Source organism: Mus caroli, chromosome 8 (assembly GCF_900094665.2).
Source record: "Mus caroli chromosome 8, CAROLI_EIJ_v1.1, whole genome shotgun sequence".
Lineage (NCBI taxonomy): Eukaryota > Metazoa > Chordata > Mammalia > Rodentia > Muridae > Mus > Mus caroli.
In genome coordinates, this window is record NC_034577.1 from 68933158 (window position 1) to 68951283 (window position 18126).

At 44.9% G+C, this 18126-nt stretch overlaps 1 protein-coding gene across 6 annotated transcripts in view; it reads right to left on the reverse strand.

Annotated features, from left to right (window-relative positions):
• The window catches only part of Arhgap10 (Rho GTPase activating protein 10), a 262572-nt gene that overhangs the window by 119911 nt on the left and 124535 nt on the right, over positions 1–18126 (reverse strand). For 4 of the 6 annotated variants that reach the window (XM_029480512.1, XM_029480513.1, XM_021169585.2 and 1 more), the window contains 3 exons: positions 13547–13628; positions 9932–9977; positions 7906–7971 (listed from right to left, as the gene is read on the reverse strand). In XM_029480512.1, the coding sequence (XP_029336372.1) occupies positions 7906–7971; positions 9932–9977; positions 13547–13628 (194 nt within the window). The remainder of the gene's footprint in view (positions 1–7905; positions 7972–9931; positions 9978–13546; positions 13629–18126) is intronic. The other 2 variants (XM_029480514.1, XM_029480511.1) reach the window with 1 other exon arrangement.

Sequence of the window (18126 nt, forward strand, 5' to 3'; positions counted from 1 at the left end):
AGGCTCACATGCAGATGGACAGTTGTCCCTACTGCAACTGAGGCTCACATGCAGATGGACAGTTGTCCCTACTGCAACTGAGGCTCACATGCAGACAATTGTCTCTACTGCAACTGAGGCTCACATGCAGACGGACAGTTGTCCCTACTGCAACTGAGGCTCACATGTGGGTGGACAGTTGTCCCTACTTCAAGAGTCTTTTTTCCTCTACCAGTCTTCAAGAAACTGCATGGGATCACTCATAAGAGGAATGCAGAATTGGACTGAGCCTCATCCTAATCCTCCAGTAGCTTTCCTATAACATAACTGAAGCACAGCAGTCACACACGTGGCCAGGAACGTCTAAGTATAAAGTAAGCTGAGATGCATGGGATAGCCAAATACAGTCATCACAATATGCACAACTTGGGCGTAAGCGGTGGAAATGGAAAATTTCGACTAACATAAATTAGAAGAGAGCCTCGGGCACAAGGCAAAAGTTAGCTCCTGCTCTTTGGAAGCCTCGCTTCATTCCTTCCCCACGCAGACCAAAGCATCGGCCTTGCCTTGAAGCTGCCATCTGTTTTCAAAGCAGCCACAACACCAGGTAATGATCAATTCCAGGCAACCAGCACAAATGTCACCCTCATCTCCCCTTCTGTGAACCTTCTGGGAGCCCAAGACAATGCAAGAGCCACAGTGTTCTTCCGAGCATCTTCCTTCCTTTGCCCTCTGTCCCTTTTGGTACTCGAGACAGCCTACTGCTCAAGGTAACGCATCATAATAAGGACCAGAAAGGGTAAGAATCCAATCAGTTAATTCTGCCGCATGTTAGCAAAGACACACAAGATGACTGAGTCCCAGGAACTCAGGGTAGCCGTTCCCCTTTGTAAGATGCCATGAGGAGAAAGAAGTATTCATTACAGGTCCATCAGTGTGCCTACAGCCTTGAATCAATGGTGGTACTTCCCAAGGATCAGTAGCACCAATTGCTCAATTTACCTCCGTGTCAGGGGTGTGAGGGGACATTCAACTTGTACCATTACCACAACAAGGATAGAGAGGAGGCACAGGCACAGCCTCCTTCACAGACAGTGAAAGGAAGATGAAAACATGAGCGTGCTGATAACATTCAAGCTGAGATGCTAGTGAGGCCCCGATCTAGAGTCCACGGTTAGCCACTGCTCTAGGAAAATAAAGGCATTAAGATAAAACGTCACAAACGGATCCGATTTTGGTGTCAACACACAAAATCAAGACCACTAACCTGTAGCAAAACATTTTACCAAGAGAACTCAACCAAGTTCTCAAGTTTTCTGTCTAAACGCATTCCCAGCACGACTTGAAAATCAGCCATTGCTGGTTTCTTGCCCCTGTGCTACATCCAGCCCCATATATACCCAAAGCTATATCATGTAATTACTAGACAAAGTTCACTCCTACTGCATGGACTCCAGGGTTAAGGGATGTGAAGAAAACCACAGATAAACAAAGGAGGAAGGAAAGCTGAAGAATTCTTAACTGAAAAAAAAGGGCCACTGAAGAAGAAAAGAATTAACAGCCACACATCAACCTTCCACTACAGGGACATGAGGTTAGCAGGGACATGGATCAGTCCACCACTTAGCAAACATTTACTCTTATTAGTTTAATCCAATCCTCTATTTAAAGCTAACAGCTTCTCCAAGTGAGTTTTCTAAAGATGAGCAAGGTGTCAATTGTGGCGATGACTACTCTGGCCTGCCTCGGCCCGGCTGCACAATTTCAGCCTTGCCTCTGTGGTTCTGCAGGCATCTCACAGCTCTCCAGCTCCCTCCCTCAGGCATGGTAGGCCTGGCTGCAGAATTTCAGCGATGCATTTGCAGCTCTGCAGACACCTCTAGCTCTCCAGCAGCTCCTCCCACATGAGACTGTCCTCTGCTCCCACCCACTCTCAACCTCGCACCCATGCTGATTAAAACAGAGATGGCGAATGAGAAAGCCGTTTGCTTGTGTAAGTTTTCTGGGGACAGCTGTTCTTTATTTTCTACATGTCACATGGGGTTTGCCCTTGGCAGTGTGAGATTATTGTGCAATCATGGTCAAATGCTGCCAGTTCACCTGGGCACCTTAACACCCAAACACACCTCCAAAGATTAATAGTAAAACCACACATTATCTTCTGGAAAAACTCGTCCTGGGCCCCCACATCAGCTGAGCACTATATGGAAACAGCACAATGCCCAAGCCAATGTCGGGAGAATTCTCCAAAAATGTTCGAAGGAAGAGAATCACTTAGCTGTGACAAATCAAGGTCTGTCATGTCTTTTCTATCCCATGAATTCACAGCTTGCTACAAGGCTGAGTTTGATAACTGACAGCTTGCCTACACCAACATTTTAATGCCATGCTCTAGAAAAGTAAAGTGAATATTCAAATTACACACATATGGAAGATTTTAAAGAGAAACTTCATAAACAAAAGTGACATACAAATTTAGTTTTAACATAATGACTATTTAAAAAACAGCAACTAAGATGTTTTTAAGCAAAAAAAAAAAAATTACTGGTTTTGCTTGCATTATAGTATATATACCTCAAAATTAGGTGTTATGTGTGCCCATCAAGAAAAACAAATGTACTGGGCATGTTTCCTCCCTAGGAAGGGGAGTTATTTACTTGAGAAAATTATGTAAGCATATTTCACGCTCTAAAATACTTCACTCTCTTCCATATGCAAGATGATCTTTCTCTGTCTTCTATATTACCCATAATTCATAAAGATGCTAACATAAACTCCTATATATGCTACATGGAAATATTCATTCTAGCCACATAAAGAAAACCAACCCTTCCAATAATTTTATAACCAGTAATTTGTCAACTTGCCAATATGATATGTTGGTTCTATCTTTTCAATGTCCAGGCCAAAGCAATCGCTTACTGAATGCTTTCTACACGCACGGCGCTGTGTGTGGACAGAAACAAGAGGCATACAAAGGATAAGGAAGACATTTCCCCATTCCAAGGAAACAGTAGATTCTCAGGAACAAAATAAACACGGGAGATATAATGAACAAAACCAGAGCAACAGAGGGGGGAGTACAAATGTCTCAGGATAAGCACACACTCACACAGAGACACATACACACAGACACACACACACACACAGAGGGAAAAAAAAAAGAGAAAATGGCAGAGAGCACAGGGTGTCCTAAAGCTAGTTCATCTCTTCTCCACAAACCAGGCGCATGAAAGCATACAGACAAACTCCTGTCACACTATAGAAGCATTGCTTTGTACCTCACAGGAGCTTAGACCTCACTGCTTCCAGTCACTCAGAGGCAAGGCAACTCCTTCGAAAGCCTTCTCCACTATACTCCTGCCCTGCCTGCCCAGTCTCACTTGACTCAGACCCCAGGCGCACAGCACATTCATTCAAACACCAGCACCTTTATTCCCTGAGCCCACAGCCCTTCCTTCTGAGAGCCCAAGGCAGCGGGAACCTGGACAATTCTTCTTCCCCTGTAGAATTCAGACCAACAGTTGGGGACATTCTTTTGCCTCCTGGCCATGGGGCCCCACGTAGTTTTTAAGTCTTGAATTCTGAGCAAAGCTGTGAGAGTTCCAACCTTGGACTCTTGGAATGCATTTCAAAAGTATGAGCCAAGCAAGAGCCTTGGGAGGCCAGAAGCAGAATGCCTTCCAAGGTCCACGTATTGGAGGACTGGCGTCTAGGAAGCAAGGCTTAGCAGGAGGTCCCTAGGCCAGCCCTACTGAGGCCTGGAAGAGGTCTGTGGAAGTCTTCCACTTTGTTTTCTTTGCTTTCTAGCCACATGCTGAGTGGTTTTACATCACTACGCAGTCCAGGTGTGCTGTGCTACTTCACCATAGGTCCAAAGCTACCAGATCAACTGATGACAGACTGGTACCTTCAAAACTGAGAGCCAAAAAGATTTACTTATTTGTTTGGTTACTTATTTATAGAGGTTGGACCCTCCAGGCCTCCACGAATAAGGATGCTCTAGAGGACAAAGGAGAATGCTAAGCCATCATCTCTCTCAGAAACACATGCAGAGCAGTAGCGCTTCACCCCAAGAGTCAACACCACCGCTGCACAGGGAAGCTCCCCTCCAACTAGGCAAGGAATGAAGGCTTGTGTAAAATGGCCCAAAAACGCTGGCACTCCTCGTCATTGAGGGTGAGTGAGCTACCCCCCATGGGCTTACAGGAAGTAGATGTGAGAGAGTACAGAAGGGAGGGGCTACAGCGAAGCACAGGGTATGGATGAAAAAGAACTAGGCAGATGCTCCTCAACTCCCCTGGGCTCATCTACATGGCATCTCAGTTTGATTCTCTCAGCTTGACAGAGTCCCAGTCCCTACCTGATTCTTACAATCTCCAAAGCCCCTGGGACCCAGTGAATAGGTTTCATACATCACTCACACAGAAACCATGGTTGCTGTTCCTGTGCCCTGAAAGCCTCCTCTAACTCCGCAGCTGCTCTACTCCTCTCAGGTTTCACTGCCTAAAGCAGACACCAACAATGGTCCCCAACACACTTGGAACCCACAGTCACAAAACGCAGCAAGGATGTGTCACAAATGTCTGTGTGGCTTTAGTCCTCTTTATGTCCCAAAGTCCTTGCAGCAATCCAGTGAGTCTCCAAGCACTTCGTGACCAACAGAACTCCAATGATGTCACTTGGTGGCTCTGAACTATGTGAGCCTCTGCCAACTTGGTCCCCTTACTTAGGGAGCAGTCCGGCCTCTGAAGCTTCTGCACACATCCCAGCCACTTCCTTTCATAAGAACCTCTGTAAGCCTGCTTGCTCTTTAGCGCCCCCTAGCACTGAGCCTGCACCTTCACCGTTGCATGGAAATGCATTAAGTACAAGCTTTCAGTACTGACTGACCCTCTGTGTTTCCTTCCCAATCAAGTTTAAACACCCCAGCTACATTCTGTCTACATCTTAGATAATTCTCTGAATGTCAGGATATAATCCACATCCTTTTGATCTAAGAAAGCCCATTCCTAAACCCCAGTCCTCCATTAGCACTGAGGCCTTCCAACCCATCGTCTGCCACGCACCAAGGTTCTCCTAATCTGTGCAAGTGTGCTACATTTTTTTATTCTAGCACCTGGAATAATTCAATTGCTTACAAATCTTTCTGCTCTGTCTACTATGACTGGTTTACAGGTATATGGAGCCAACATTTACTATCTATTCCAAAGGCCCAGAGCAAGGCTCTGTACACCTTGAGACTGCTCAATAAATCCTAGTTAACAGACGGGCTTCCATCTGACTGGCACTAGGGCTAAACCATGATAGGTTATCTGTTACTAAGGAAAAAAGCACTGTGCTATCTTCTTCAGAACATTTCCATTTTATCTAGGATTAAATTGGACTGTTTTTTAGGAAAGGAAGTTAAGAAAAAAAGATCCCAAGTAGCAGGTCACTAGCAATACTAAAGGTAGTACGCATGCACCCTGTTTCTCCAACACACACAATGCTTTTCCTAGGACAATGCTTTATTAGTGCACCGTAATCATGCGGCGAGCTTATGAAGTAGCCACTTCTCAGGTCACACCATCAGCAATTAAGTTGGCCTGTGCACCAGAGGCCGAATCGGCAGTGTTAGAGGTTCACTGTGATGAACGTGCAGCAGAAGTTGGCAACAAGTGCTGGATAAGACATAAGTTTCTCACCCTGGGGCTGGATGAAGCATCTGACGCCTATACACCGTGTAATTTTATGAGCAAATAAGTGTGGTTTGACTGATTCTGAGATGCAGCAAACCCAGAATACCTGCCAGACAGTCCCACCCAGTCGGAGAGATGTTAGTGTTTGTATCACTTTCTGATCTATAATGTTTTTATCTAAAATAATATTACTATAAAATATTACCTTTTCTTGGTGTGCTGATGGCTACAGCAAAATTTTGACATTTCTCTGATCTTGGTGCAGGTGGGATACGAATTAAAAAGCAGTAGTTCATGATCCACAGAGCACACACACACACACAAAAAAAAAACAACCCTCAAAGCCCTGCGTTAAACAGAGCTAGGATCCGAAAGACTACCAACTGCAATTAAGACTCCGCCGAGCAAACATTCAATGTTTCACTACAGCAACTGAAGAGAAAAAAATCAGGTCAGTAGAAACCGAAGACCAGGGTGGGAACGACAAAGGTGCAGTAGGGAACACGGCAGAAATCTAAAGTCTACCATTAGCACGACTGTGCAGACTGAAACTCAAAACATCTGGGGAGTTAATGTCAGTAAATTTCTAGCCCCACCTCTATGTGAGCAGCTGTGGACAGCTGATGGCCTCTAGGGACAGTCAGTTTGCTTTTACAGTGTGGCCCCTGGTGGGTCCAGCACACTGCACTGAGTAGTTTCTGTCTGTCACTGCTGCTGGGATCAAACACTGTGAACACAAACAAGTTGGGAAGGAAAGGGTTTATTGGCTTAGGCATTTGTCCATAGCACCATTACAAAAGTAAGACAGAACAGGAAACCAAGCAGGACAGGAACCTGGAGGCAGGAGCTGATGCAGAGGCCATGGAGGGACAGAGTTCACTAGATGAACCCTCATGGCTTTCTCAGCCTGCTTTCTTCTAACACCTAGGACGGTCAGCCCAGGAGTGGCACCACTCACCAAGGGCTGGACTCCCCCGCCCCCAGAAATCACTAATTAAGAACATGGCTGACAGGCTTGCCTGCAGCCCCATCTTATGGAGGCATTTTCAGAACTGAGGCCCCCTCCTCTGAGATGACGGTAGCTTGTATCATGTCGACGTGACACTATCCCGCACCGTCCCACATGTGAGTATGGGGGCCGCCAGACTGGCTTCAGTAGATGACCTGAAAGGGCTGTGCACATAAAGCTGGAAGGAGGTAGGTGTGGCTCCGGGAGGAGTTAGGAGTGTGGCGGTGAATATGATCAAATACACGATGCAGAGGTATAAAATCCGCAAACAATTCACACAAATAGTATATTTTAAAAGATCAGTGAACTTCACATTTTTCCCTCAGTAAGAATGTATGTGCATATGTATGTGTGCTAAGGGTCAAACACAGAGCTTGGCACACCCCAGCTTCTACCACGGAGCTTAACCCCAGCCCGAAAAGATCATGTTTAATGGCATTCCACAAGAGTAAGAAAACCAGCAATAAGGCGCTTGAACAAAATGTGCTAAGAATTAGTTCTCCAACTGCTGATTCTTCCAAAGAATGAGCTGAATTGTATCCCATAAAGTTTTCAACCTTAGAACCTCAGAACGTAACATTAAAAAAAAGGGGGGCCTTTAAGGAGATGGTTAGGGTATTAGAGTAAGTTGTGTGTGCACATAAGCGCACGCACACACACCCACTCCACTGCCCCAACCATGACATGAATCCTTATTTAAAAAAAGAGAGAGAAAATCTAAATACACAAAAAAGACAGAAAGGACATGTATGCACACAGAAGGGACATGTATGCACACAGAAGGGACATGTATGCACACAGAAGGGACATGTATGCACACAGAAGGGATATGTATGTATACACACAGGAAAGGTACAACAAGGGGATTCCATCTACAAGCTGAGGGCCCAGGCTAAGAGAAAACTAACCCTGGCACCTCCTGTGCTCAGCCCTCCCACCTCCTGAACCGTGAGGATACATTTCCACTTGGGCCATCCACTCTGTGGTATTTTCTGTGATGCTAGGGCTACAAGCAGATGTGATTCTATTTTAACTATGACTTCATTTGTTACTGCAGTGCAGTTTTCCATTTACATGGAAAGCGTCGAGGAACTCGCGCCCTCATTGCAGGAGTAACTGACCATGCTCTGCAGTAAAGCTCCTGGTGGAGCACGTAGCCGAGGGCTGTGACGGGCTCGGGTGTTCCATACCTACAGGTCTCCATGAATAAAGCTGCGGGCAGAGCATGACCGTTACCTCGGGTTTCAACAGCGCTGATGCATTTTCTGAGAATTGTGAATCCCATCTTATCCAGCTGTGCACCTAAACAAACAGTTAGAAGACGTCAAGGGCAGGTAGTCACTGGATTTCTTTCCCTTACAAAAAGAAGGGAAGAATTAAGGTAATGTCACTTTTGTTTCACTGTTTTAAAACTGCTGAAAGCCACATCTTTGCCATGTAACCGAAATAGACGGTTTTTAAGTTACGTATTTATAGGAGAGCCTCCACGATGCATACCAAGATGGCCAATTATCAATTTATAATTCAACGTGCAACATAAAATTTTAAGTTAATCAGTATGGATCATCTTAAACAGTAAAAGAAAATAATAGCAATCTCAAAGGGAAGCTACCTAAAAACTAGTCTGAATTGTGCCGAAACCTCTAAGAGTATTGAGCTAAGGAAACCCACAAATCTGCGAGAAGGCTTTCAGTGAACATCTGAGCTTCTGCCTAACACAGGAACAAAATGTTTAAGAGAGGTTTTTGTTAAATGCTGGGCAATAAGCTTAAGTTAAAATTTTGATAATCTATACAATTCACCAAGCTTTTTTAATGACATTATCATTTTCATAATTTGAACTGAAACAGATGATTCATGTGCTACAACTGCTTTTTCTAATATAAATGTTTGCTCGTGGCCAGGCTGGCATATATTTAGAGATCTTGTTTTTGCTTCAAAGCTCAATGAAAGAAAGCAGCATCTCCAGCCGCTGCTCCAGGGCCCAAGGGACTGTAGCATTGGTGCTGGCTTCATGGGGATTTACAGCCCTTGGGTATAAACTTGGTTCGGAATATGCATCACTACGCTGAAAGTGAATTTCAATGGTGAAAACTGAACGAAAGTTTCAAGAACCCACTATTGCTAACATTATATAAAATGCAAGTTGTTTCCTCCTGCTTTGCAAAGCCAACTCCAAAAGAGACAAGATTCAACATCTTCATGATAAAGAGCAGAGACAAAAAAAAAAAAAAAAAAAAAGGGAGACCGGGAAGAGGGAGAGGAATGTGAGGGATGGAAGACTGAAGATAAAGATGACGTCAAGTAAAGAAAGAGAAATGCACAGCTGAGAAGCTGCCTGTGAGGACACGCCCTACTGCGGGACGTCTGTCAGCATCCGGGGCCAGGCTGCAGATCTTTAGTCTTTGATTCCAGAATGAACCCAGGTGATGGCAACTGTTTTGAAGCCATGTGTACATAAGACAGCATTTCCTGTGGCTCTGCTAAGCACAACCTTGACTTTGCAGACCCTTCATGTGCTGTGTGTAAACAGCTCAGCACCTCCCTGCTGCTGCTGCTGTTTCCCAAGTGCACGCGTCCTGAAGAGCGAGCGCACGCTCTAGCTGCAAGGCCAGAGGGTTTCAAGGTGTAACAGGAGAACATAGGTGCTCAAAAGTCAGTCCAAGCAAGAGAATAAAGCCAGGAGCTTATGAAGGAGTTCTCAGTCCTCACTGCCCGAAGCCTGCCCTGCACAGAACTGTCTTATATGACAAGTTGCTCACTCCCAGCAACCAGAGGTTCACCATCAGGCTGGGGCCACTCTTGCTTTTTATTACTCATTGTGGCCAAGGATGGCTATTTTAAACTATATGAAGTAATTCTCACACTTGCCGAGAGAACTCTCTCCTCTCCTCGGCCTCATTGAAAATGCCTGAAGGCCTACGGCATTCGTAGGACCATGAGCGAGAGCAACCTGCTATTCTCAACTCTGCACTATGGTCTGGAGAATCTGCTTACTTTGCTCTAGAATGACAAATGGCAGGATGAGGAAGCCTAGAAGCAGAGGACCAAGGACCACCCCTTGCAAAGACTCTAGAAGCTCAGAAAGCTACACTGCCTACTGAAAAGCTGCCCGTCATCACTCATGACTGTAGACATACACAGCAAGACTGCAGGAGAATTACAGTAAAGCTCAAGGGGACAAACAATGAGGCTACCACATGGGCACATGGAACCAGCAACAGCTTGGGGTTGGTAACAAACAGGATAAAGGAACACTCACCTCCTTCCGGTCTTGGGACAATGGCTCTGTTAAACGTGTGGAACAGCTAGTGAAAGAGAGAAAGAAACAAAGAAAACACTCTCAGCAGATTACCTCAGAGTCAGTCAAGTAAAAACACACAAACTGTCATTTTTGTAAATTTAGCATTAGACAATGTAGCATATAAGAGATAAATATAGTCTTTGTCCCTGCTTTACAGCATAGAGTGCCTACACCTGGAATTTCCAGATAGAAATGTTTTGCTATCCAGGAGCTCTCTGGGACAGCTCTAAACTTAACTTGAACAATAATTAGAAAATGGAAACCTATGTAGCATGGAACTAGCTACACCACAGTGACAGATGGATTAAGACATGCAGGGTCATCCAATGACCACCTGGGGTAGAAGTTTACAATCCCTATGCGTCAGCAGGATTTGCCCAGTTTCCCTGGATGAACGCATCAAATGCTAGGACAGTGGCACTCCTACAGGGCACGGGAGCTCCTCTCACACACACACACACACACACACACACACACACGCTCACTTTACAACCCACCCTATGCATGGCTCCTTATGCCTGCTCAGGCTGTAACATGCTCTATAAGACACGACCAAGTACACTTTTCCCCTGAGTGCTGAGAGCCAACTACTACAGCCAAGGAAGGGGTCATGGGATCTCAAATTCACATCATACTGTGCTACCAAGACTGAAGCAGAGGGAGCCATCTAGGTCTGCACCCCCAACTTGTAAGATCTGCCACCAACACCACAGATAGCAGTATCAGAGTTGAACTGAACTTGGGGACATCCAGCTAGTGTCAGACATAGTGTGGGAAAATCCTCCATGGGGAACCTGTGTGAGGACACAGGCCAGATGAGCTGTACGGTCTAATGGCATGCTATCATATACAAAAATAAATAACTCTCAATCTACTCTACTCTTCCAGAGACATGCCAAGCTGGCAAAACTGAGATCAAAGAGTCTGCAGTCTCTAAGGAACTTGTCACAAGTCGATGTAAACGGGAAAAGTTCCACCTTACAGAGACAGGCTGACAAACTGCTCCATTCCAACCTCTATCAAAACTCCCAGCAATGTCTAGTCCGCTGCTTCCTGTTTCTAGCCCTGGTATTTATGTAAGCAATGGATAATCCTCGCCCACCGTTTTAGTGAATGCACCTGTGATAGTACCACGGTAATTCAGCTCCTCAAACTGGTTCACTATTTGCAAGACACACAGCACAGGGAAAAAAAATCTGCTGTGCCTCACAGTCCCTATGCAAATGTATCGCTGATCAGCATCTCTCCACATTCTTCTGTTGTCTGTCAGTGGCTCGGCTCTTTACAGGGCAAGTCAAGCAGATCATGAGTTCAAGACTAAGCCAAACCAGAAGCTCACTTTTCTTACAAAGGCTCAACCATGGTGGTATTTTTGCTATGCAAAATCACTATCTAAAGTATTTCTAAAGGCTCTGGGGTGATCATCCGGGTTATTAAAAGGGATTAAAGGATTAGCAGAACTAGATCTCTATCAAAATTCTTTAATTATTAGAATTAAATTATCTATTAAATTAATTATCTGTGTAGCCCTGGCTATCCTGGAAAACTATACAAACCAAGCTGGTCTTGAACTCAGATCCTAACTCTGCCTCCCAAGTGCCAGGATTAAAGAAATGTTCAGGGGCTGGTGAGATGGCTCAATGCGTCTAAAGAGGGCATCTCTGAAGAGAGCTACAGTGTACTTATGTATAATAATAAATAAATCTTTGGGCTGAAGCAAGCAGGGACTGAGAGAGCAGGGCCGACCAGAACGAGCAGAGGTCCTAAAATTTAATTCCCAACAACCACATGAAGGCTCACAACCATCTGTACAGCTACAGTGTAATTGCATACATAAAATAAATAAATAGATCTAAGGAAGGAAGAAAGGAAGGAAGGAAGGAAGGAAGGAAGGAAGGAAGGAAGGAAGGAAGGAAGGAAGGGAGAGAGAGAGAAAGGAAGGAAGGAAGGAAGGAAGGAAGGAAGGAAGGAAGGAAGGAAGGAAGGGAGGAAGGAAGGGAGGGAAGGAAGGAAAGAGAGAGAGAAAGAAAGAAAGAAAGAAAGAAAGAAAGAAAGAAAGAAAGAAAGGAAGAAAGAGAGAAAGAAAGAAATGTCCAATTCCTGGCTTTAAAACTTCTATTTTTTTAGTTTTTTTTTTAAATAATTATGTATCTGTGTGTGTGCGTGTATATGTATGTATGTATGTATGTATGTATGTATCTAAGTTTAGGTGTCTGTGGAAGCCAGAAGTATTCGATCATCTGGACCTGGAGTTACAAGGTGGTTATAATAAGCAGGCAAACATGGGTGCGGGGATCTGTGCTGTGGCCCTCTGCAAGAGCAGTATGTACTCTCTGCCACTGAAGCATCTTTCCGGGCCTCTATCAAAACTCCTGGTCACACTTCTAAGAACTGAGCACTGCTAAATGAGAAACGGGTCTGCCCAGTGAGCGAGTACTTGCTGGGCACTGGTGATCATGGAGTCTATCCTTAGCACCAAAACCGGATAGAATCAAATAGACAGAGTCTGACTCCAGCTCAGATACGACAACCTATAAATTTGATTCTGGATAATTTTACCCAGGGATACACTTCTTAAACAGCATCAAGCTTCAAAACATAGTAGCTGGGTTTTCATTTTCGGCAGCCATCGCCTCACGACTGGCACCCAGTCTACCAGCCAGCCTCCAGTTCCCTGGGCTTTCGACAATGCCCTTGCAGCTGAGCCACCAGCCAAAAGCAGCACCGTGTGACACGCTCTAAGACAGCTCCATTCTGAAACCTCCTTGCTGACTGTATAGAAACCCCTCTTCCATCTGCCAATCATGCTCCCCCCTAAGCCTTCCGAGGCCAAGCAGGCCAGGTGCTACCTGCTCTGGCGGCTGACTTAGAATCAGCGCACTTTGCGCGGCACACTCAGAGTGCATCTGGGGTTCCTCCCCAAGTTGCCTTTACTAAGTCCCTAACCCCATACGTGATCTGCCAACCTCTGTGCCCGAACGGCCAGCAGCACACAGAAGAGAAATCAGTGCTGGAACCAAGTGCCAACAGTCAGAATTCAGGTGCCTCCAGCCCTGTGTCATCACCTTTAGTCTACTCCCTGAAGCAAATGAATAGAGAGGCCACTCTAAAGCAATTCTACACTACAAAGCAGAAACCATTACAGTATATACACCGTTAAATATCAGCCTGATATGGGCAGCAGTTTCTACTGCCGTGCACTGACTGACCCATCTCCACAATCTAAAGCACACTGCAAGCATTCAATACACTTGTCAAAAAAAAAAAAAAAAAAAACCCACTTGTGTAAAATAGGAGAAGTTGAGAGTTTTGCTGACTTTTTCAAAGCAAAGCCAATCAGAGTGACAAAGTCAAGAAAAAAAAATCAGAACTGGAAATGAATAATGGCCCCGGTGTGGGTGTGCTGCAGCTGACCAAGATAAACTACAAGAGTGCCAATACAGTTCCAAGATGCGTTCAAACACCCGCTCCAGCAAGGAACTGTTCTCAAACATCTTAAAAGAAAAATGACGTGGGGATGAAGTGAGAGAGCTGAGCGGATCTGAACCAGAGCTGCAGCCACGGTGTTCTTACAGCTTCTTTTCCACCCAGAGCTTCCAACCACTGCTTCCTCTCTTCTTCTGAAAACGCCTGCACGGTCAAGGGGATGCCAGGCCTGAAAAACACCAGGAAAACACAGGTCACCTAGTGACAGCACAAACCCTCTCCTCTGCTTCCAAAGGTCTGACTACATAAATTAAAGGTTTCATTCATTTTCAACTACAATAAAAAATATAATATGTAAAATTTGCTATTTAGGCCACTTTTAAACAAAAAACACATTATTGTACAGCCACCCCAATGATTCACCTCCAGAATATTGGGGGAGGGGTGTCTTACCACGTAGCTCAAGCTGGTCTTGAATTCAATCTATTCCTGTCCCCATCACCTGAGTGTTGGGACCACAAGTGCATACAACCTTTCTGTGCCGGGCCAGAGATGTTGTGATGTTGCAAAAGTAAACCTCTCTATACCACTAAACACTATTTCCTATTCACTGTTCCTCATCCTATGGCAATTCCTACTATATACTATATCTCTACAAATCTGGATAATCTCAGAACCATGAGACAAGAAACCACATCCTACTCATAGCTTCTAACCAGCTCTTTTAAATGCAAGTTTCCTCTCAGTCGGAACACGCATCGCCAATCTTCCTTCTTAAGACTGAATAATACTTTTCTGTATGTCTACATGATGTTTCCCACCCTAATTTCCAACAAAGATAAGCCAGTTAATACATAATCACAGCACACTGACGGGAAGAGTCAGAGCCGAAAGTACTAAGAAGAGCAAATGTCGATGAGGATGTGGAACAAAGGAACTCTCACCCATCAACGCCAATGACATCGAATGATGCAGAGAATGTCAGACAGCTCTCTGGCTTCCGACAGACATAGCCAGGCATTTCTTAGTTCAATCCGTACAGAGTTATTAAGATCTGTGTCCACCTATCCAAGATTTATTCACAGCCTCGGCAAATGGGACTCGTCAAAATGTCCTTCAGTAGGTGAGGGGTGCAGGAACCCGTACCCGTGTACTTCTCAGCAATCAAACAAACACACCAGCACACCCCGAAAAGACAGCAAGTTCATTATTACTCAGTGAAAGAAGTCCATTGCGGAGGGCTACACGGTGCACCATTTCAAGTATGACAAGTCTGGAAAAGCCAGAACTACAGAAGCAATTTTTTAAAAAGAGAAGAAAGCAAAGACATTGGAAGGCAGGCAGAGAGCAGCAGGCACACATAAAGATGAGTCCCGCTCCTCATCAGGAAAACTGCAGAAGGGCGTCCACGCGTTATAGTCAACAACTCAATGGTAAGAAACCTCTTGCTCCATGGATCTCTTACAGAGAGATGAATCACTAGCAACAGCAAACGGCAATTCTCTACCTGCTGAAGCAACTCTCTATAAACGACAAAAGTCTTGAGTTATGGAAAGAAAAGACTAAAATTAAATTTAGTGACTATATAGGATGATAAAGCAAGTATAAGAAAACACGAATTGAACAAGGTTCACACAGCAGACACTCATTAAGGAAAGACACTCATGAAGAAGCTCTGTTGATGCCACTGATACGCAATAGGGCTGAAGCAAAGGTCTGCCTTGGGGTTCTTAGGAGTCAACTGTACTGCTGGGCAAACGCTCACTCACTGGCTGAACTGAGGACATGACTGATCTCTTATTAATCGTGCCTACCAGGTACCACACACTATACCAAGCTCTAAGCATGCATCACAGTGAGCCATGCTAAACACAAAAGCAACACAATGAATTTCCTAAAAGAGAAAATGAATCAGAAACAAGGGAACGAGCTGTCCAGGCTTTCATTGAAATAGAAACTTCTGATTTCTCTGGAAAGCCGGTTATGTCAAATGATGTTTTGCTGGGGCACACAGGTAAAAGGATGTTTTGCTAAAGCAAACATGTGAAAGGATGTGTGGTGTTTAGAAGGAATATAAATATGACCCCACAGACAGTGGGAGCTCGAGTGTTGGTTTGCTTTGCTCTGCCTCACTATTTTTCACTGATGACACGCATGTATTGGTTCGCCTTACATTGCTCTGCTGAGCCTTGCTTGTGCTGGCTCGATAATGGAAAAAGTTGCCAAAGAACTTCTCATGAGATTTCCTGGGGCTTCTTGCCACTTCCACTGACCCTGGCTGCTTGGTGAGTCTTGTGGTTTCTTCTGGATTTAACTGCCCCTCAAGGTTGGTGTCTGCTGAGTGGACTGGCCTGCAGCTGCTGATTCATGTCGGTGTTTGCTAGAGGGTGAGATGCTGATATCCTGACAAGGAAGACTGGACTCGTCCCTCAAAGAACTATTCCTAAACAGGTCCACTTTGCCCACAGTCTAACAACCTCACTTTTCCACTTCCTCTGGTGCGTGGTGAGCTAGAGAGGAAGTTGAACACTTATTAAAGTAGCTTGAGAAAAATTATGCCTACAGATCATTCTTTCCTTCAGGCCATCATGGCTATCTGTAGAACGCACAGTTGGAATTGGAATCTGTGGGCATGCGCACACAGCTGGAACCAGTGCCTGCACTTCAGAAGCGCCTCAACCTCTTCCCGCACACTTACTCTAAAAGTAGCAACAGTGGTGGTAACGCGTGTGACAGGTTCTGCTTAAGTCCCTACCAATGCAAATGACAATAGCAATAAACTAGGATATGTTATGCTCCACCGCAGGCTCTGCAGGCCCTAGCGTGAGAGGCAGTCTCAATTTGATGGGTCTACATTCACCTGAGAACTGAGCCTCTGGGCACGCCAGTAAAGGGCTGCCTTGGGAACCGAAGGGCAGCACCACTGCTGGGGCTGGAGTCCTGGACTATGTTACAAGGAGAATGCAGGCTGAGCAGCACCCGCCACGGTCTATGCTTCCTGACTGTGGATGTGACCAGCCACTTCTAGCGCCTACCACTGTCTTCCATGCCGCAAAGGACAGTTACTTGAACTACCAAAGAACAATACAACACTTCCCACTGCTATTCTAAGAACAGAGCTTTGCCCCTTTACAAAAGGAGGTAAATGGTTACAAGGCCCAATGGTGGAAGCCCGGGAGTGGACTCTCAACTCCCGTGATGGCACCTCTAAAAGAAGCTGTTCAAAATTCCTTGACAAAGTGCTCTGGACCGATGTCAGATGTCATTGGGTGCCTCCAGTGACCCTTGACATGGGAAAACGGTTCCTTTTCAGTATGGGGTTTTTGTTCACTGTCTTTTTAAATACCATAATCTTCCTGTCTGAATGAACTGGTATAGTAGTCGGTGTGCACAGGAACACCCAAATGCCAAAGAAGCTATTGCCACACTTAGCCTGGGGAATTCTTCATTTTTTTTTTTTAAAGACTGTAGCTGAAACAGCCAAAATGTTCCAACTCTAACAGTTTACAGTAATGTTCTAAGACTACAGACAAGGCTCTGAGACAGCTTTCCCAAAACTAAGTGTAAATTCATCTTATACAAAAGCAGAAGGGAGAATATGACTAATAGATCCGATAAATGTCTGTTGTCTTAAAAAATGTAAAGGCCTTCATGACTTGTGTCATCTAGAAAAACTGCATTGATTAGAGTCAAGTGCCTTTTAGGGAAAGGACAATAAAATTCAAGATCCTCCCCTCTCCTGCCCCCCCAACCNCCCCCCCCCCAAAAAAAAACCTTAAATGCTTGTCTGTTCTTCCTCTGTAATAGCCCAGCGGGGAAGCTAAGCTACTGCCCTTTCCTTAATGTACTGGGTTAGAACAGTCACATTCTTGGGAAAGAGGACCAAATACTCTCCTGCCATGAACACCTCGGATAAAGGCCTTCCCACCCTGAGTAAAAGAATTCAATAATGTGTTATCTATGGCAGTGGCTCTCTGCCTGTGGGTCAAGACCCCTTTGGGGGTTGAATGATCTTTTCACAAGGATCCGATAACCTGCATAGCAGATATTTACATTACAATTCATAACGGCAGAAAATTACAGTCATGAAGCAGCAAAGAAATCATCTTATGGTTGGGGGTCACCACATGACGAACTGTATTAATGGGTCGCAGTATTAGGAAGGATGAGAACCACTGGTCTACAGTGCCACTTCTCCTTTCTGAGTCTCCACAGCCTCAGCCTCACCCTCAATAACAAGGTCTCTGTGCCCCTGGAAACATTAAAGTTCAGGGGTTCCCATCAAACAAGAGAAAGGACTTCATGATACAACAGAAACTTCCATTTCTTTCATGTTTCTTGATAACAATGACCTTATTTTGCTGTTTGCTTTACTATTTACTGACACCATTGATACACTTGATGACTGTGTATTTCATTAATTCCACCACTGCTTTCTTTCTTAAAGCTGTACTTTTATGACTATGTTCTTTTTACAGACTGTGAGGTCGCACATTCTAACTCACATTAAGATGGGGACCGCTACCTACAAGACCCAGTGGCTCTTGAGCAACTCTCTCAGGCAAGTGTTCTGTGTCCACTGCCTGACAACTGAGGCACCATGTCCTCAGTCCTCCAAGATCTATCCACAAATTAATCTACTTGGATCGTGGCTACTTGCTAGTAATGTGGCTTCAAGGTATGTCATGGGAGAGGCTCTGCTGTTCTGGGTGTTACTCTCTGCATGA